The sequence below is a fragment of the Uloborus diversus genome, chromosome 4, assembly GCF_026930045.1.
Source record: "Uloborus diversus isolate 005 chromosome 4, Udiv.v.3.1, whole genome shotgun sequence".
NCBI classification, from domain to species: Eukaryota; Metazoa; Arthropoda; class Arachnida; order Araneae; family Uloboridae; genus Uloborus; species Uloborus diversus.
In genome coordinates, this window is record NC_072734.1 from 6486230 (window position 1) to 6506628 (window position 20399).

General features: G+C 33.4%; 1 protein-coding gene across 1 annotated transcript in view; it reads right to left on the reverse strand.

The window, feature by feature from the left end:
- Window positions 1–6158: 6158 nt before the first annotated feature.
- Window positions 6159–20399, reverse strand: part of LOC129220039 (protein TFG-like) — a 32721-nt gene continuing 18480 nt past the window's right edge. Inside the window, exons 6-8 of the mRNA XM_054854371.1 lie at window positions 18819–19025; window positions 10968–11166; window positions 6159–8352 (exon numbers count right to left, since the gene is read on the reverse strand). Coding sequence (XP_054710346.1) covers window positions 8097–8352; window positions 10968–11166; window positions 18819–19025 — 662 coding nt within the window. The 3' untranslated portion in view covers window positions 6159–8096. The remainder of the gene's footprint in view (window positions 8353–10967; window positions 11167–18818; window positions 19026–20399) is intronic.

Genomic DNA, 20399 nt, shown 5'->3' on the forward strand with positions numbered 1-20399 from the left:
GGACAATGCCAGCTAGCATGTTAATAAAGAAGTCCTTCCTCTCCAGTCAAAGGGCAGGAGCGGATTTATAGTCTATTCAAGGGGGTGGCAATTGAAAACTGCAAAAGCTACCCCCCAGACCCGTCACGTAGGAGCAAAGGTAGGGAGACAATTACACTCCCCCCCTCAAGAGCTTTTTTTTTTTACAAATTGAACATGGGGCTCATAGAATACGAGTCCTATACTCTAGTTTTGTGCCAAAAATAAGTGAAAACATTGTAAAACAAGCCCCTAGGAAAAAAAGATTGGTTTTAATGATTTTTTTAAATATTTAAGAAGGAATACACCAATGAGTATTCTAACTTGCTCCAAACATTCATGCTTTTGAACTTCACACCTCTCTAGGTCTCTAGCCTCTCAGAAGAGTGTTAATCGCTAATATAACGCTCTCTTTATCTCCAAATAAAAATAATGGCTATAAAACTGTCTAAAATTGAAAACAATTTGGAGGCCATTTCCAAAAAGTGGGTGTGTGTAGAGGGAAAACGGCAGTAATATTTGGATTCATGGGATCGTTTTACATAAGAATCAGCAAGAACTATGCCAAAAGCATTTTGGAGTTTTTTTTTTTTCTTCTTCTTTTTGCCGCGCAGTGTTAATAAAGTTTAAAAAAAAGGAGGAGGGGGCGAGCTTGGGTTAAAATTAAAAAGTGGGTACAGTGGCGGATCATGTGATTGTGAGGCCCCAGGCGCAGCCTGATCCTGAGGCCCTCACAACAAAAACGATACAGTCTTACTAATGTTAACAATGCTGGAAATCATAACTTTTTTTATTTTTTGAATAAACGAACAAATTTTTTTTTTGGGGGGGGGGGACAGTTACATTCTTATTTAAAAGGGAAAAACAACATTTCTGCCACCCCCCCCAAAAAAAATACAGTGAAAAATTTTGCCTACTATATTTGTACGTAATTTAGTCAGTACAGGGGGAGAGATCCTCCGAGCCCCGCTTTCTGGCATTTACAGGGGTCGGAGTGGTGATTTTAAAAATTTTAGGATACAATTTTGATAAAATTTTAAGACAACAGATATCAAGTTTTTTTTTTTTTTTTTTTAACTTAAACGTAATGTATATGCTTGATTTTCGCAGTGGATGATAAAACGTTTCAAATTCAATCTTGAAAATTACAATACAATGCATTCAATCTTTTATTCTTTTAACACAGTGATCAGTATGAAATAAAAATAAATGTACATATGTCCAATTGCTTCTTTACTTGCTTTGTTGTTGTTGAAAAAATGTCCTTAATAAGGAGGGTTTAAAAGCAGAGTGCAAGGTGCAAGTCCAAAATTCATTGCATTTTTCTTTTTATCAGATAATCTGATACTTTTTGATACCTCAAAATCATCAAAAATACCCCTGTAAATTCCAGATAAATCATTTAAAGACGCAGATGAATAATTCTTTTTTATGGCAACTAAAACTATAAGAAAACCTCCGCTTACGAAATTTTATCTTGGAGTGAAATTGAAACAAAAACTTTGGATTGCTTCATTATAACCAATATGTTTTCAGTAAAAGACAAAGAACATGGAATTTAAAATACAGCTTGATTTTTCAAGCTACCTGTCAACCTCTTATGTCTCGCCGCATCAGCATGAGACAATTTCTGTGAAAATAAAATGCTTTAAATTCATCCCTGTCTGCATGGCACCATGTGCTAATTTTGCATCTATTTCTCTCTGCTTTTTCAACCACAGGGAAGAGAATTTCGTTTCCCATGTCATTTAAATAAAACAAACTGTTATTCACATTTTTAAAACAAAAAGTTAGTGACTAAATTTAAAAATTATATGTGCAAGAAATAATCCAACTTCACTGAACAGAAACACAAATAAAAGCAAACTGAGTCTTTGTATTGGAAGAACAAGCTAATGCTCAAACTATAACGCAAGATAAGCATTATAAAAATAAATATTACTTCCCACCTGGGGACGAACCATTTAACTTTTGTTCTAAATAAGCTTTTTGAACCAAGTGCTTACATTTGGGTTCTTATTTTGTTGTATAGCTTTTTTGTAGAAGAGGAATGACTGCAAGATTTAGAAAGTATAGATAAAACAGTTTTATATTGAGCATTTGTTTTTGTTAACTGCACCCCCCCCCCCCTTCTCTAAAAAAAAACGTAGCAGCAGCATAAGTTTTTCTCTTTCTTAAAAAAAAAAATAAGGTCTACGAAGTTTATTTTGTCTTAAAATACAGGCATATCAGAATGAAAAGTTTTGTTTTTCTACACAAGTAGGGAATATAGTGTGAACATTGTAGAAATTTTAGGAATTTTAGGACAATTCCTAACCCTGGGCATTTAGCACTTACCAATGCAAGTATAATTCAGTTGTGCAATCAGAAAAAAGTCTAAGGAGGGCGATGCACTTAGCAAAAAGAAGAGAGAGAAAACTTGTAATCTGATAAGGAAAGGGGGGGGGGGGGGGTTCGGGGGTTCTCCCCTGGAAAATTTTTGAAACTTGGAAGGTTTAAAAACGCTATTTTAGACTTTCTTTGCTGATGTTTATGGACAGAAAGGTGAAGTTGTCTCAGCTGAAAGTGGTAGAAATTGAAACCTTAAAAACGCGATTATAGGCCATTTTATTAACGTTAGGGTAAGGGATGGAGCCCAGGGAGTGCCCCCAATATTTTTTTTTAAGTAGATCGAAATAAATTCTCTGCCCCCCCCCCCTTTCCAATTTCAAAATTGAACTTTCAAAAACACTATTGCAGACAAAATTTACATGATAAACAATTTTTACGGGAAAGAGGTGCTGGGGCTCTTCCATGAAATTTTTTTTTTCAAAATTATGGTCCTAAAAACTTCAGCAACATTTTATATTCAGGGGCTATACAATTTTAATTTTTTCTAGGTGTAGTTTTAAAAACTTAATTTTTTTATGATATTAAAGAAAGTCTGTTCGGGGACCTTTGCTCGAATATTTTCTGAAATTCAAAGAGTTCATCGGCTTTCGGAGTCCTGGTGGTAATCCTAAGGCGTACGCTAAGAAGTGGGGTGATGAGGAGAAAAGTATAATGAGTTCGCGCGCGCGCGCGTGCGCAACTATGAACAAATCCAAGTGAAATTCTTACTCTCATATTTTACTTTTCCTGAAATTATTTATATACTTCTGAAATTCAAAATTCGTAATTTAATTTCCTTTAATGTTTGAAAATTCTAATTCTTCAGAAGTTTTCAAGCAAATCTTAAAGCTTATGTTTTTTTTATATATAATCATTACCATCTTTTTTTTTTTTTTTTTTGAAGCCGTAAAACATGCTTTTTAGTACATGGCAAATGTTGATGTACACTCCTGAAAATAAAACTGAAACACTTCAATAGTTGGGGAGAAACTAATCTGGCAGCATTAAGAAAGCTACGCAGACCTTAATTATAGCATTACGACGCTGTCAGGTTAGGTTTGCCACAACTACAGTTTTTATATAAAACGTTTGTCTTTAATAAGTAAATCAATCTTAATGAAGTTGAAATTGTAAAATATATTACAACAAATGGCACCAGTGAAAGAAGGAGAACACTCAAGGCATTTAAAATTTTTATAGTAAGTTTATAAAGCGTATTTGTAATGAATTGACAAATGGTTCTTTTCTCTGTAATGGAAATATGATTTAAAGAAGAATTAACAGTATATTCTTTTTTTCAAAAGCAATACCTTTGTACAACTTTAATTGTAGCCTATTATATTTCAAAATTTATCATTTAACACCAAGATTGCAGCATAATTCTAAAAATAAAATAATTATTAAAACATATTCAACTTATCTCAAAAGGAATGACGGTCCTGTCGTTGATTGAAGACACAGAGCAAAAGCACTAGCACGAGTGAATCAAAACAGCAAATGACATAACTTTTTCGTTCTTCCTCCAAAAAAAAAAAAAAAAGAAAGAAAGAAAAAAAGAAAAAATTCCCGCCTTTTCCAAACTGCTTATTTAGTTAAATACGTCACAAAACTATCTTGTTACGGGTTGGTCACTGATGGGAAAGTGGGAAATTTAGCAAAAAGTAAAGAAAGAAAACACAGGAAAACACAGCTGTGCGCTGTGCCCAGCGTGTGAAAACTACTTCGATCTGGACCCCCCACAGATCTGTCTCTTCTCCCTTCAGCATTCTAGATAAGGAAAGGGAATATAATTGTTAGTCAAGAAGAGTGACCATTCCAAGAGGTCGAGTTTTACAACCCATGTTGTAAATCCTGCTGCCTGCTCCCCTTATTTAGAAAAACACCGATTCGGGCGTAATCGCATCGCACAAATGACGATTGGTATATTTTGAGGACTGATATAATACTGACACAAAAATGACGACTGGTTATCAGGCCCAGATGTATAAATTTTGGGGCCCCCCTGCAAAAACTCTGTAGGGCCACTCCCCAGAGGCCAGCAGTGTGTACATTCGTACCGTTAATAAAAACTTAGTGCCAGTATTTTTATTTTTATTTATTATTATTTTTTCAATTTCTTGGGACATTGGGCCCTTTTAGGTCGTGTCCCCCCTGCACTGCGTGGTTAGCGGGTACGCAGGGCCTGCTGGCAAGACTAACTGTGCATTTTATCAGAATAATTTTGTCGAGTATTTTACAAAGACAATTTTATGCTGAAACTGTGGGAAGAAAAAGGAAAATCCAAACTCTAGGGAAAATCCAAACATAGCTACCTGAAGCCAGGGGCCCCTTAAGACTCAGGGGGCCTTATTGGAAGAAATTAGCCCGCGCCTAAAATTCATGATTAAATATCAATTTTCATGAGTTTTGAACATTTTCCACTCAAAATTATAGCTTTCCACGACAAATTCTCAAAACAAAAATTTTGGTTTTGAGGATAGGCCAGTTCGCAGCTCCGAGGCCCCCTGCTTTTCTGGAGGCCCCAGCTAGCGCCTCATGCGCCTATGCGGTGATCCGCCACTGAGTGGGTAACGCCATCGATACTCGATTACCCTACTGTCTAAAACTAAACAAAAGCAAATTTGTAGAATTTACTTCATTATAGTCGTAGCTATTGCTAGTAATTTCTTCAATTTCATATTATTGTCTTCAGAAAATAACGGTTACGAAGGGGGCGGTCGCCCCTCTAGTAAATCCGCAACTGCAATGGGGTTTCATATCTTCAAAGTGATTAATAAATAATACAGCTATGACACCACAATAATATGAGTTTTGGTTTCAGAGAGTTTTTGGGATTTAATTTTTGGGTAATGAGAAAGAGAGAGAAGAAAGAAAAGGTGTTTTTGAGAAATTTATGAGCTGTGAGTCTTAATGTTGCAGAAGTAGTGTCCTGTGAATAAAAGTGTTTGTGATATGCATGTTTTATGACTGGGATGGTTTCCTTCAGTCAAAAGTACTACTTTTAGTCATTGAAATGGATAGAATGAGCAAAAAAAATTACATGGACCCAGAAAATACTTTCATTTTCCCAACAGTTATTTTTTAATTACTTTTTTAAAATGTTCGATTTTTCAAACTAGGTGTGGTCTTTATGACATCACAAATGATGCAATTTGGCGCATCTTTCTACTACGTTTCCACGTTATGACAATCAAGCAGCAAATTGAAATTGCGCTCTACGCCTGCTATCAACCACATCATTGCCAATACACGTGAGTAAAGATGCGAATTAAATATTTTGTTCTGTGAATGGCAACATTGAATGGCATTTTATCATTTGTGATGTCACATGACAGAAGTGTAAACAATAAAAGCTCACCGATTTAGATAATTTTTTTTAAATACTAAACTTAAATAAATTATTTAAAAAATGGTCAGATCCTATGTTTTTAAGCATGCTCTTTCAGAAAAAGATAATTTTAAAATTTTGGAAACAACCCCATTCAGATCCGACGTTCCAAGGAGTTTCCTAGACAATGCAAACTGTGAAAACTAAACTGAAATATAAGCATGAGGAATTTTAAAGAAACTAAAAACTTTTTCCCCTTTTTTTGCTTCATAACTTTCGCATGATTTACACTTAAAAAGTAGTCTAAAACCAAAATAATACTTTTAGCTGGTGACAGTTCGAACTTCCAAAAATTTGATTATCTCCAGTCCAGCGGTAGCTTTACATGACATAATGTAAGGTTAATTGGTGAATGTCTAAGGAAAGGACAAATAAAGATAAATAATTTTGACATTTTATTTTAAAAAATTGAAAAACACAAACACTTTTTCATCATACATATTTATTACATTAAAATTTATATAACCTACAGAAAATATATTTTGTGTAAAGCTTTCTTTCATACAGAACATTGCCACAATTAAAAGCATACTAGACCAAAGCAATATTTTATAAAACATTGATCTTGAAAAAGAAACATAATAAGAAAACAATTTATAAAAACATAATTGCAAAATTGGAATATTTTCAAAGAGGAGATGACACCGAAACATTTGCTTTATATTACTTAAATAAACGGCACCTAATTAAATTTCACTAAGTTGCAAACCATGAAATTAAGAAAGATGAAAAATCAAATTATAAAAAAAATAACTAAGTTTAATCATAACAAACGGAAATGAATGAAGCTTAAAAACCAAGCATTGCAATATTTGGAAGATAATATAAATTTAAGAGTTCTGTTGGGTTTTGGGGAAAAAATTAAATGAATGTAAAAAAACACAGAAAGATAAAAAACTTGAATTATATTTAATATTTTGATTTGAATTCTATTTACCTCTCTGACAAAATGCATTCCTTCAGTGAGATCACTTAATATGAAACTTTATTTCTGATGCTAAAAATTCAACATTATTTGTTCCAAAACCAACCTAAATTGATATTTATAATCTGAAGGTAAATTTCTGTGATGTTTCCAAATAAGAAGGTGAAATTACTTAGTGATTATCTTGCTAGTATCATACACTACACCAAGTCCTTAAATAATAGAAAACAATTGCATCAGGAAGAGATAAGGGCTAGCAACAGATGATTACATTACATGCATTCGTTTTAGAGCTACTTCCAAACACAAAATTTGAAGAATGACATTATTACACTTTTATGAATAATTTTTCCAATGAAACTGTAAGAAAAGTTTTAATATTCAAAGATGATAAGAATGCACAGTAAAACCTTGTTTATTAAGATCAAACTTGAAACTTGAATATTTTTTGTTTTAAATTTTTTGTTCACAAGGATAATAATTTTTAAACTATGAAATCAAAAATGAAAACAGATGTATGCCAAATCCTCAGTGTATTCTGATCTATTAATAATAATCCATTTGCATAACCATGCATCATTTAACCAGTTTTGACCGTAAAACGCACATTCATCAGCAATCTACCAATTCTTGATCTTCCTTTACGTCGTTCTTTTTTTTTTCCAATTTAATTTTCGTTTTGCCTGCGTTTTCTTTTTTGAGTGATTATAGAGTTGAAGAATCTGTCAAGAGATAACAACAGTTGTCCATCATACCTTTCTTGAAAAACCAGTTTTGTGTGGTTTAAGACCTGTTCTAGTTATATAGATTATTATTAAGCAAATAACTAGGAAATTTCCAATGCACATTTAAAACTCTAGTTAAAAAAATCATAACTACAACAATTTTAATTATTTCTGTTTCATAAAAAGGAAACACATTATTTACTGCAATTTAAAAAATGACATTTTTTGAACAATATTGGGAAATAATTTAAACTGTTAAGTGGTTAAACGCTACTCGTGCTTGTAACATAAGATAGTGGACAAATTCATTGCTAAGAAATGATGTGAATTTTTTTATATGAATTATTTAATGCCTTGTAAAGAATTCTATGCATTTTTTTCTCCCAAGAAAGCCATTCTTAATGTAATAAATGGTAAATGGTATTTGAGGATTTGTTTGCTTATTATCCATATCACCCAATTATCCAGATTTTTGATTACATGAATTGTTTCAGGTCCTAGTCAGTCCAAATAAACCAGGTTGTACTGCATCTTAGGAAACTCCAAGTGATTCCACAATTATAAATCCATTCATTCAAAACTATTGACAATACAACCAACAGAACGCATGTGGCCTGCCATAAGCAGAGCGCATAGTGAAAAAAAGAAAAAATGTTTAAAGTTGCCAGTATCAATATCCAGCTTGATAATTGAGGGTCGGACGGGGGTAGCCCGAAGTTGGACCTCGAGAGTAGGGATTGGTCGATCCAGGCCCGCCAGCCGTAGGGGGTGCTGGTACACCAGTAGGACCAGGAGAATAGCCCGCTGGGTACTGCATCTGTCCCTGGTATGCTTGGGAGGTTGGTGGACCAGCAAAAGGACCAGGTCCTCCAGCCTGACCTTGTGTTGGAGCACCAGTAGGTGGAAGGGCAAAGGGGCTGCCTCTTCTGGAAAACAAAATTGTTTAATGATAAGCATCAAATAAATAAAACTGACACCAAATAAATGTGGGGCACAGTTACAGTGTGGCCCCAGTGTTAGAAATAAGCAGTCGTTAGTAACATTTTAAGACCAAAAATTTTGAGTTGACACTTAAGTTTTCTTATTTAGCTGCCAAGTTTGACCTCCTGTTATCATAGCACCAAAACTTTAATTCTTATTTTTAACAACATGAGGATTTGATAAGTTGAGCTATGGCCGTAATAAGTTTTATATTTTTAGGTAGTTCATTGAAAAAGGGAAATGTTATTGCCATGGATTTGAGTTGGAATGTTTTTGATAAAATACTCAGAAAGCAGGGGTGCCTACCCCCCCCCCCCCAAATCACAAAGATCCCCCATACAAAAAAGAGAAAAATATGCCTTAACCCTCCCCCCCCCCCCTAAAAATGTCAATGAGGCAGTCTATGCTATGACCCCCACTAGTTGGGCACCCCAAACAAAAATAACCCAACTTCACTCAGAATCAATTACCCCTCCCTAGTACCCCCCAAAAAGGTACATATTGTCAGGGTCATGTCCTAACTTACCAGAACCACCCTATGTACTATTAATTTCCTTATTTTCCAATTAATCATTACTAAGTTTTAAAGCTAATATGTAGCATTAGCTCACATCAAAAAACACAAAATGAATCCTAAACTGAAAGGCAGATTTTATTAAAAAAAACTTGATGAGAAAGAACTTTTGACATAGAATCAGTTAATAGGAAATGTCACAAAAGGTTTAACAGGAGATTCTATGGAAACTTTGTCAAATATTGACAAGTTGACACTTTGGAGAAGCATCACCAAGTGACATGTGTAGAAAATTCTCAAAACAAATTGATCTTTGTTTGTTTTGATTTATTGTATTATTTATTATGAACCTAGGACTACTAACAGTGGAATTTAAAGGATATAAAAAAGAACTAGTGATAAATTTAAAATTTAAACCCCCCTCTCCCTCAAGGGTAAACCTCATGTTGAGATGAATCTTGTGGGTCTGAACACATATTAATTCAGAAGTTTTGCTAGTATCAAAATCCAGAGGGAAAATTCAAAATCTTTTTTAAAGCCTTCATTAGTAAAAACAATTACAAGTATTTTATATGATAACAAATAGAAAATGACAACAGAACACAATTTTAAATCATCGAGAGCTCTCTCATAGTCTGCCAACAATGAAATCATTACCAGTCATATGAACAAAAGCTCAGAATTGTATTTAAAATTTACTAAAAGGGTTACGATTCCAGTTCTATATGTCTTAAAAATTCTAAACATATTAACAAAAAAAAAAAAGAATTATCAAAATTGGGTCTTTTGCTTAGGTGCTAGAATGCCACAGACATACGCAGATGCACAAGTCAAACTCATAACCCCACTCCCTTTTGCCTCGGGGGTTAAAAATTTAACTACAGTTGAACTCTGTTAGTATGAAATGTCAAGAATCTACAAATTTGGTCGCATTAGCCGTTATTCGTAACAATCGTGAATGAGTGATACTGTGAAAAAAAACGAAGAAATGCTTTCCTATATTTAAAAAATATTACAACAAAAAAGCACAGTACATTCAGGAACAAAATAACTTTTTTTATAAATGAATGTTTTGGAAAATATTGAAAATGGAAGATGATAATCGAAAATCGCGGAATAGGTTGTTACCCACAATGGAAGATGAACATTTTTATCTCCTGTTAAATTAAAATGTTCATAGGTAAACAAATTTACGGGCTTTATTTTCTGCACAAAATTTTTAATATTTTCCTCTCAATACACAACGAGGCTTCTACTCCCTAAAATATGATGAATAATTTCTAAAAAAGAAAATTGCTGTATCCAACAAGTAAAGAGGTCAGAATATTTGTTCGTATTAGCCGAGACTTTCAATTTAATGTATGCATTATGCATGAAATTTCAAATGTAATTAGATAGCAAACCAGACCTAAGAAACAAAATGCTCGTTTTATCCGTGATTTCGTGTTAAACGTGATCATATTAAATGAGTTCAACTGTACATCCATTTATATTACTGTGGGCAGGTAAACGGCAGCACCTAAAAAAGTGAGTTCTTGAGATAATTGAAGAAATGTGTTTTTGATTCCAGACAAACATAAGAAAACTTGGAATTAGACATTCTTTTCAAGCTTTATTTTCAGTCAAAACCAGTTAAGCAAGTTTGTAAATTAAAGCTAAAGTAAAAGAGATGAAAAAAAATGCAAAAAAATTAATCAATTAAAAAAATAAAAATTTAAACTTGACACGCACTGCTGTTTACTTTCCTTGAGCAGTATAGAAATAAACACTTAGCTTAAAAGTAGTAATAGGTAAAAATATTAATTTTTTTTAAAAGTCATTTACTAATGTTTTATGTTTCAAAAATATTAAAATTTGTCTATATTCTTACGTAAATATGCACAGTATAAACTCGCAAACTAACAAAAGCAAAAATGTCACCTAAAAGTTGCAAAGGCTATTTTGTTTAATGTAAATAAAAGAGAAAATAGCTTTCATACATGCAGCATAAAAAAAACTCTGAACAAGACACATTTTGCAAAAGCCTTAAAAGATTAAATATCATACACTTGAGCCATCTGCTGCTGCTGTTGTTGAGCTTGTGGGGGCTGCTGCTGCTGCTGCTGACTAAACTGAGCTTGCTGCATTTGAGGACTCTGCTGATAGTTGCCATAAGGTTGTCCGGGCTGGGAAGCACCATAGCCTGGCTGGGGAGCAAATCCACTGCTCACACTCGTAGCGGGAGAATGGGGTTGTTGATGCGGTCCTTAAAGGAAATATAAAAAAAATGTTGTAATTTGGCAATCTGCCGAAAAAAGAAGATTCCATCTGAATGAATCTAGCAGGGGGGGGGGGGGAGGGAAAATAGCGATGCGATTTTGATGAACGAGTTTTATAATGTCACTAGTGCCTTATTCATTTATTGCATTCTGAAAAATAAAATAAGGGGAAACAAAAATAGTCACCATGCAAACAACAAAAAGGAAATAAAATATTTTCAAATCGTGCAGGAACGTAAAAGCAAAATGGTAAGCACAAAACTTAGTTGCGAATAAATAAATCAATTAACTTTTGCCGTGATAATATAGATCGAATATACTTTAGATTCAAAAAACGATGCTGTGAGCAAATTTTCATTTGTACAAAACCGAGGGTAAATAATAGCGAGGCAAAAGTGCACATCTAAAACAAAGCAACTAACATCCCTCTAAACTAATAGATACATCCATTTCCGCCTATAAACCGGATATCAGCCTTTCCATGTAATCGATGGTCAAACAGTATGTATGTATACATATTCATTGTACTTATATAAAACACATATTTTATGGGACCTAGGGTCCATGTAAAAAGTTTGATTTCATACCCTTTTTTGTTACTTTTCTTTTTTGCTTTAAATTTCCAATATCTTAACACTGCACTTTTTACTGATCATTTTTGCGATTGGAAGTATGCATCTAGAGCTAACGGTTGTGAAAATAGAGGTCTTGCATGCTGTATATCTACATATATAATATTGAACTTCATATTATCTCCATATATGACTGTAAGGCACATATACAGCTTTCTATTTCGTCATCACATGTTGTAAGCAAGTTTATTGGTGCATTTTTTTTTAACTGGAAACATAAGCATAAAAAATTGAATGCAGCTTTATTTTAGATGGAAGTTTGTATTTTAAACATTCTTGTGAGAATTTGCAAGTACAGTAGAGTCTCGATAATCCGAGTCCCAAAAGTTCGAGGTTTCGCTTAATTCAAGGCGTTTGGTTGACAATTTTAGGGTATACATTTTACAAACAAAACATACTTTTATCTGAAAATCGATGTATTTTGCAATGTAGAACTTTTCTAACAACGTACAATAAGGTAATAACATGATATTGAAAGGTTTATGTCAATAACAGTCGGCAAGAAATATTAATTGACTGTTAGAGATGGATTAAGAGATGCCTTGGAGAAAGTAAGAAGTTGGTTGATACAAAAAATAACTTGAAATCAAAACATTGTTTTGCCTCAAAGAACGAACAAACATCTCTTTTAGAATATCTGACTGCAATTAAAAAGGGAAGTGCAAAACTTGGCGCTGTACTATTCGTATATACGAAATTTTCTCCTTCTATGACAAACGTTTTTGTATTACGTGAGGCAGAGCCGGCCTTAAACCGATTAGAGCAAAAGAGCCCAATGGGGCCCCGCGCCAGCAGGGGCCCCGCTCAAAAAAAAAAAAAAAAAAACGCTCGCAAAAAAATAATTAAGAAAATAAAGAAAATAAAAAGTTCAAATGAACTTAACTGATAATAATCATAATATACTTAACTGATATTTAAGCTGGGGGTTTGGAGCTACTTTCAGTGTGATTAAGGAAGTAGGGGGAGTTCCCTGAGAGTTTTAGCATCCCTATTAAAGTAAGCAAATATCTGTCCCTAGAAACCTATCTGAAACTAGTACTATCAGATAAATTTTCAGAAGAAAAAAATAAAACATACACAAATCCATATCTAAGGCCGTACCCGCTGTACCCTATAACTTTCGGTCAAGAGAAAAGAACTAGGTAGTGGGAACCAAAGTACAAATTTTTAATGATTATCAGCAATTAATACGGGCCCCTATCCCAGGATCTTACTATCACATTGGCAATGCGTAAACTTACCCCTGAGACTCCGAAATTTCAGGAATCTCCAAAGCTATCTTTTTAATTTATTTCATTTATATATTTACTTTTATTACTTTTTTACTTTCTTTATTTGTGTTGATAAAAAATCTTAAAGCTCAGCAGCAATGACAATTTTTTTACTACACAATTAACACTAACTTAGTTGCAATTCTGAAAAATAAACAAACAAAAGATGCTTCAAATACTGCGTGCTTTTATTAGGGTAAAACATCTCCATAACAATTCTATAAAGCAAATTGCAATTAATCTTCTAACGTTTCTACATATAGCCTGGAAATAGGTTTTTAAATCTTCAAGCCCAAAAAATTTCTTGGGGCAGCCACCAAACCCTGACATATCTCCTAACGTGACTGAAAAGATGCGTTTTTTAAATTCAATTTCAAAAAATTCAGGAGGAGGCTAATCAAATGCCCACCCTTACCTCAACTTTATCACAAAAAAACAGAGTAAAATTACATCATTCAGTTTCAATTTTAAAGGATTTCCAAGGAAGGGAAGGAGGGTGGTGAAATTTATGAATTTTCCAAGGAAAATTCATATATTTCACCACCCTCCTCCCCTTCTTCTCCTCTAACGTCTCCAAAGCAGGGGCGTGCACAGAAATTTTGGGGCCGTCACAAATTACTTTTCCGGCCCCCCCCTTCCATATTGCTTACCCCTATATTTCACCCCTAGTTTAAAAAATATTGGGTCCCCTTCAAGCTCGGGCCCGGGCCAACAGGTGTCCCATCTCTCGCCCCCCACCCCTGTGCACGCCCCTGCTCCAAAGGCAGCCTAAAATAGTGTTTTTAAGATTTAAATTTCAAAATATTTTCTGGTAAAGGCCTCTGAAATCAGCACAATAGCTTAAAATTTCCGTTTTAGAAAATACTACTACGAGTGAGCCCTCGAACCCTTCTTTCTCATGGATAGCATAAAATTGATTTCAGTTTCGAAAAAAATTAAGGGGAGAATCTCTTCCCTTTCCCTCGATCGTTTCCAAACAGAGCCTAAAATTGAGTTTTTAACACTTCAATTTCGAAAAATTTTCGAAGAGTCACTGAATCTCCTAATGTCACCAATTATAGTCTAAAATTGCGCCTTAAAGTCCTCTGTAAGAGATCAACAAATTCCTTTCATCTCCATTTTCATCAACATCACCTTGGGACTAAAATTTCGGAAAAAAAAAATCTGAGAGGAGCCGTCAATTCCCTATCATTACCAAAATTAATCTAAACTTATCTTAAATTTTAAAAATAATTCGGTAGACGGGGAACCTCCGCCTTCCTCCTTTCCCTTCATTTTACACAGAATTGTCCAAATTTGCGATTTTAGACGTCAGCTTTGAAGACTCTTCCGAGGACCGTGGGTGGTTTATCTAATCTCTAACGATCCCCCACCCCAAACCTTGTCTCCGTACTAAAACTGCTTTTTTTAAACTTCAATTTCGAAAAGTTTCCCAAGAAAAGCTCCCCTGTTCCCTGCAATTCCGTTCCACTTCTGACATCCCAAAGACGGCTGATTTTTTGCATGTAGTCTAAAATTCCTTTTTTTAGAACTGATAAATTTTGGTGCATTTTCTTTTTCCGTCTAAGCTGTAAATTGCGTAGGCGACTCGTACGAGAGGGGGGGGGGGAGGCAACCGCCCGCTCACTTCCAATAGTGAAGGGAATTGCCCCCTCACTTCTCATTTTCTCAAAGTTGCACAATAATGATCGATACAAAAATGATTTTTTATGGGTGGATTGATTTATTCCACGAAAATAAAATTCTAACTAAATGGACTTTTCTAGAGTTATTTCACGATAATCGAACTTTTAATTGAAAGAAGAAAGTCTACGGTGGCCATCCGTCCCGGTTTTGGAGGTCATATTCCACATTTTGGAAAATATTTAATCAGTCATGTTAAAATCCCACAATATCGTCCAATTTTACCAAAAAAAAAGGAACAAGAAATCAGCAGCCGGGGCGCCGTTCCCTAACCCCCACACTTCTTTTCACCCCCCCCCCCACTTTTCTCGTGCACCAAACGCATGTGATTGAGCATAAATATTCTCAGAGCTATTTTTCTTACGTTCTTAAAATTTACACTTATTTTTGTGGTCATTCATTCATTCATTTCTTTAATAATGAAAAAAAAAAGATGCAAAAATCAAATGTGATGTAGAAATTTGAAAGAAGACGGACAATTGCGACAGTTTCGAATTCTTGCCCGAATCAGAAAAATCGGTCGGCACTTGTCGAATTTGTATCACCGTTCTATAAAGGGCCCCGCCAGATCTCTCCAATCGGGCCCCGCATCTGCTAAGGCCGGCTCTGACGTGAGGTACCTACGCACACTCACACATAGACACAAATGTCACGACAAAACTCATCAAACGCTATTCGAGGACGATCAAAGGGCATTTTTTGGTTTCCTGCAAATTTACACACAAGCATGTGCAGACATCAAAAAAGAAAAAACAATCAAGACTCGTTTAGGGTCAATTAAAACATAAATTTATCCTGAAATTTGAGTGATAAATTTTTTGAGGAGACAATATTTCCTTTTCATAGCGGAAGAAGTAAACAGCGCATGTCCTTATGTAGTCTATAGAATTTTTCGGATAATCAGAGTTTTCAGTAATCCGAGGCGGCGTGAGCCCCAATTACCTCGGATTTTCGAGACTCTACTGAAGTATAAACATGACCCTCCTAAAAGATTGCTTTGTAAAATATATCATTTCAGTATGAACTTTAAGACATTACAATCAAGCTAACAAACAAAAGGAAAAAAAATGATTTTGGTAATAATGAAAAATTAAACAACGAAATGCTTGTACCTTTAAAGTTTAGTACTTTCTTTAGAATTTTTCACTACCAGTAATTTGATAATACAGTAGAATTGAAAATCCGAGGTAATTGAGGCTTGCCCCAATTGAATTACCGAAAACTTGGACTATCCGAAAAATTCCTTGGACTACATAAGGACATGCGCTGCTTACTTCCTTACACTATGAAAAGGAAATATTGTCTCCTCTAAAAATTTATCACTTAAATATCAACACAAATTTATGTTTCAGTTAACCCTAAATGAATTTTGATTACTTCTTTTCTTGATGTCTGCACGTACTGTTGTCGTGACATTTGTTTCAACATGTGAGCGTACGTATGTACCTCATAAAATACAAAAACATTAGTCATAGAAGGATAAAATTTCGTATATACGCTTTGTACAGCATCAAGTTTTGCACTTCCCTTTTAAATTGCAATCGGATATTCCAAAAGAGCTGTTAGTTTATCCTTTGAGGCAAAACAATGTTTTAATTTCAAGTCATTTTTTGTATCAACCTACTTCCTATTTTTTCCAAGGCATTTCTTAATCCATCTCTAAGAATCAAAGAATATTCCATGTCACTTAGCAAGTGTTATTGACATAAACCCTTTCAATTTCTTTTCATTACCTTATTGTATATTGTTAAGAAAGTTCTACATAGCAAACTATTTCTATTTTCAGATTAAAACATTTTTGTCTATAAAAAGTATATCTTAAAAATATCAAAAAAGAAACTCAGATTAAGTGGAACCTCGGAATTTTGAGACTCAGATTTTCGAAACTTCACTGTAATTCAAACTTGAGATGAGAAATAAACTATAAAAATAAAAACCGAAAAAAAAGTAAATAATAATAATATAAGGTAGCACATATTAAAATAAAACTTTTGACTTTTAAAATAAAGTTTTAATGCAAGCAGATTAAATCTCAAACATGGCATGAAATTTTAAGGGAAGCACATTTCAATGTCGAAAATATCCCCCCCCCTGCCCCCCAGAAAAAAGAAGTTTTACACACATGTATTACAGCAGTTATCGAAATTCAGTTATTAGAGATTCAAGTATTAGAGATTTAATAATAGAAATCCTGGAAATTGTTCCAATTTGCATATTAAAAATTTTGCAAAATGAGACTAATTAAGTAATTACCAGAGAAGAATGGTTTAGTTTAGTAAAAAAAAAAAGTATTATCAGGTCATCTCTTATTTCATTCTAAGAGATTTGGCAGTGTTAACACTAGGGGAAAAAAAAATAAGGTAAGATTTCCCATCCTGACCAAAATTTAAAGGGGGATTTCTAAAATCAAAATGGGAGCGTTTTTTTTTTTTTTTAATTTTTAATTTTCTTGCAGTTTAACTTATTGTTTGAGAACATTTTATGTAAAAATTTATTTCCACAAAGAATGCATTTCATTTGTAGCATAAAATTTATTTCATGAGCATAGCATCAAAAGAGAAGGCTTTATTTGGTTGCTAAAATCTGGCTAACTTCTTAAAATAAATATGAACCATAGAAAACTCTGAGGTAAGAAATTTCACAATATTTTTTGCGTGTGCCCACTAATGTGAACAGCATGTAAAAGGATTTTAATCGAGTGGAATATTAGAAAAAGTTGGTTGGATTGCATAATCCCACACCCTAATGCAAACCCTGGTGGATGGTTTGAAAAATTGCATGGAAATAAAAAGGCGAGCTCCTAACTGCGAACTTGCACGAATAGCTTATGTCTATGTTCCCAAAAACGTAAACATATACATCAGGATTTGATGTCAGCAATGTTGGGAGATTAAGTGGGGGTAGGGGGAAAGTTGCCAGTGAAATGCAGCAGGTTATTTCACAATGTAAACAACAAAGCAGAAAATTTCAGATATCTAATCCAAATCACAAAAAGGATCTTGGGCAGAATTGAAAATTGGTGAAAATTCTGAGAGAATTTTTTTAGGGAAAGAAGTTATTTTTAATGCAGAATCAATTTTAAAAACCTCCAGTTGAAAAGGAAATAAAATAAAAGGCGATAAGGGGCTTTCAGATGAGTAAAAATTGGTCAAACAAATGGGTTTTCATTTATTATTTTTCTAAAAACTAGAACTTTAGCTGAACCGTTTAAAAACAGAAGAATTGAATCGGTGGAAAACTGGCGAAGTTATGACACTTTTTGTGGGAGCCACGCCCTTTTCTTTTACTAAAAAATGCATATAAAAATGCATATAAAATGCACGAGTAAAAAGAGCATATAATATTTAAATTTTAATACTAATACCGTTTCAAATGAATCATAAGACCTTATTTGTGGTGAATTTGTATTAAAAACTAAAATGTTTATGAAATAATGAAATTTGCAATAGTAAAACAGAAAATATTGATTTCCTCAAAACCTAATTTTCGACATAATTTCAAAATTCAAACTGCTCCTTGCAAACGAATTATTATTTAAATTTGCTGAAAATTTTATGCCGAGTATTTAAGTGGTTTGTTAACATTTTGTTGTGAAAGATTTTTCTGTTTGACTAGTTTTGTGGAGTATATTTGCTATATTTAATTGAAATTTGAACATATTTTATCGAAAACGTCTAGTTTTTGACTTTTTTTCTCATTATTTATCTTTACCACAACATTTTGAAAAAGTATTTCCAACATCCTAATTTCGGTTGTTTTACGTATCATATTTAGCTAGTATTTTATAAATTTGATGAATTTTCGTTTGCAAGTAGTAATATGACAAAAGTGTTATAAAATCTAAATTTAAATTAAAAAAAAATTAATTAAAATAATTCCATGAAATTTTATATTTGAGTTGGTATCAGCATCATGTAACTATGCTGAAAATTTCAAAGAAATTCATTGGAAGTTACTTTTAAAAAAATTGAAACCCCTGCATCACCTTAAAAAAAAAAAGTCAGGAACTGTAGGACTTAATAAACTGACTTGAAAATGTACTACTGAATGTACCTGGACCCTGGAAATAATGTGAGTGCTGCTGAGGATGCTGTTGCTGTTGTGGATTTTGTGAAGAAGCATACACTTGTTGAGGCTGATTTTGGTACATGGTGCCACCTGGCGGCACAGCCTGGGGCTGCATCTGCTGTGGTTGAGGTTGCTTCTGACTTGCAGAGGAACCCAAGCTGGAGATACTGTCTGGGGAGCCACCACGGCCATCTGAACCATACATAGAAATAAAGCACTCAGGGTTCACACTCGAAAATCAAAATAAAGCACTTTAAAGCACCCTACTTTTACTTCAACTAGGGCGATTTCTTTGTGTTCTCGGTAAATCATAGTATTTTCGTAGTTTGTGTATTATCGTCTGTTTATACTTGGTTCCTGAAGATCCCAGTAACAGATGGGAAAATACGGAAAATATAAATTTCAATAAAATGAAAATAAAAAACTAGGTCAACAGCGTAAACAAATATTGAGAACAGAAAAGCAAAATTTAAGCTTAATGAAGGATTGAAATTGTTAAACAAAAAATTTGAGAACCATCAACAGTGAAAGTAAGACAAAACAACGTTAGAAGAAGCACAAATTTGTAAATTACAGCAGACACGTGTTTCGGCGTTACAGGGAACGCCTTTTTCAATGCAAAAAATAATGAGCTTATGGATGAAAAGACATCCCTTTTGTCGGATGTCTTTTCATCCATAAGCTCATTATTTTTTTGCATTGAAAAAGGCGTTCCCTGTAACGCCGAAACACGTGTCTGCTGTAATTTACAAATTTGTGCTTCTTCTAACGTTGTTTTGTCTTACTTTTCTGTTCAGCACAAAGGTATTTATTTTCTCATCTACAGTGGATTTGTGGAGCAGCTTGAGATTTTGCAGAGCGGTCCAATATTGCATGTAAAGGTAATTTTAAAAAAAAACATACCTAAGGTTGGTGTTTGTATTTTGATAATTTAAAACATTAACACAAAAATAATTATTAGAATTTAAATTTAAAATATTTATAAATATAATCAAACTTTCAGCACAAAAAATTTAATATCCCATGTCTATACATATGTAATTGTAGTGTTAAAATAACAAAATATAATAATAATAGAAAAGACTGAATAATATTATAAGTTTTAAAGTTAGTTAAAGTTTCAAAACTTCAAATTATTATTAAAAGTTATAAGGAAAGGGTCAGAAAGAAAATACGCAAGTGTGGAAAAATCGAGTACTGCTGAGTCAGGAAAAATGGGTACTTATGCGATTACTCAAAAATGCTTGTTTAATGAATTTTGACGAGACACAGCAAATGGGAACAAGGAAAGCTTTTTGAAAATAGTTAATATTAATTTTGAAAAGAAAAAAAAAATCAATTGAAATCACTAACAAAGTAACTTTAGTAGTTCACTGAAAATGTCAAATTTCAGTAAAAGAAATCAACAATGGGATTTGAAATAATAGAAAAAGAGATGATTGAAAAAAATTGAGAGAAATTTTCATTTTAAAGACTTGCTTAAATATAAATAAATAAATAAATAAAGCACCTTGTCAAAATCAAAGAATTTCTGTTCAAAATAAAGCAATTTAAAGGATTTTCAAG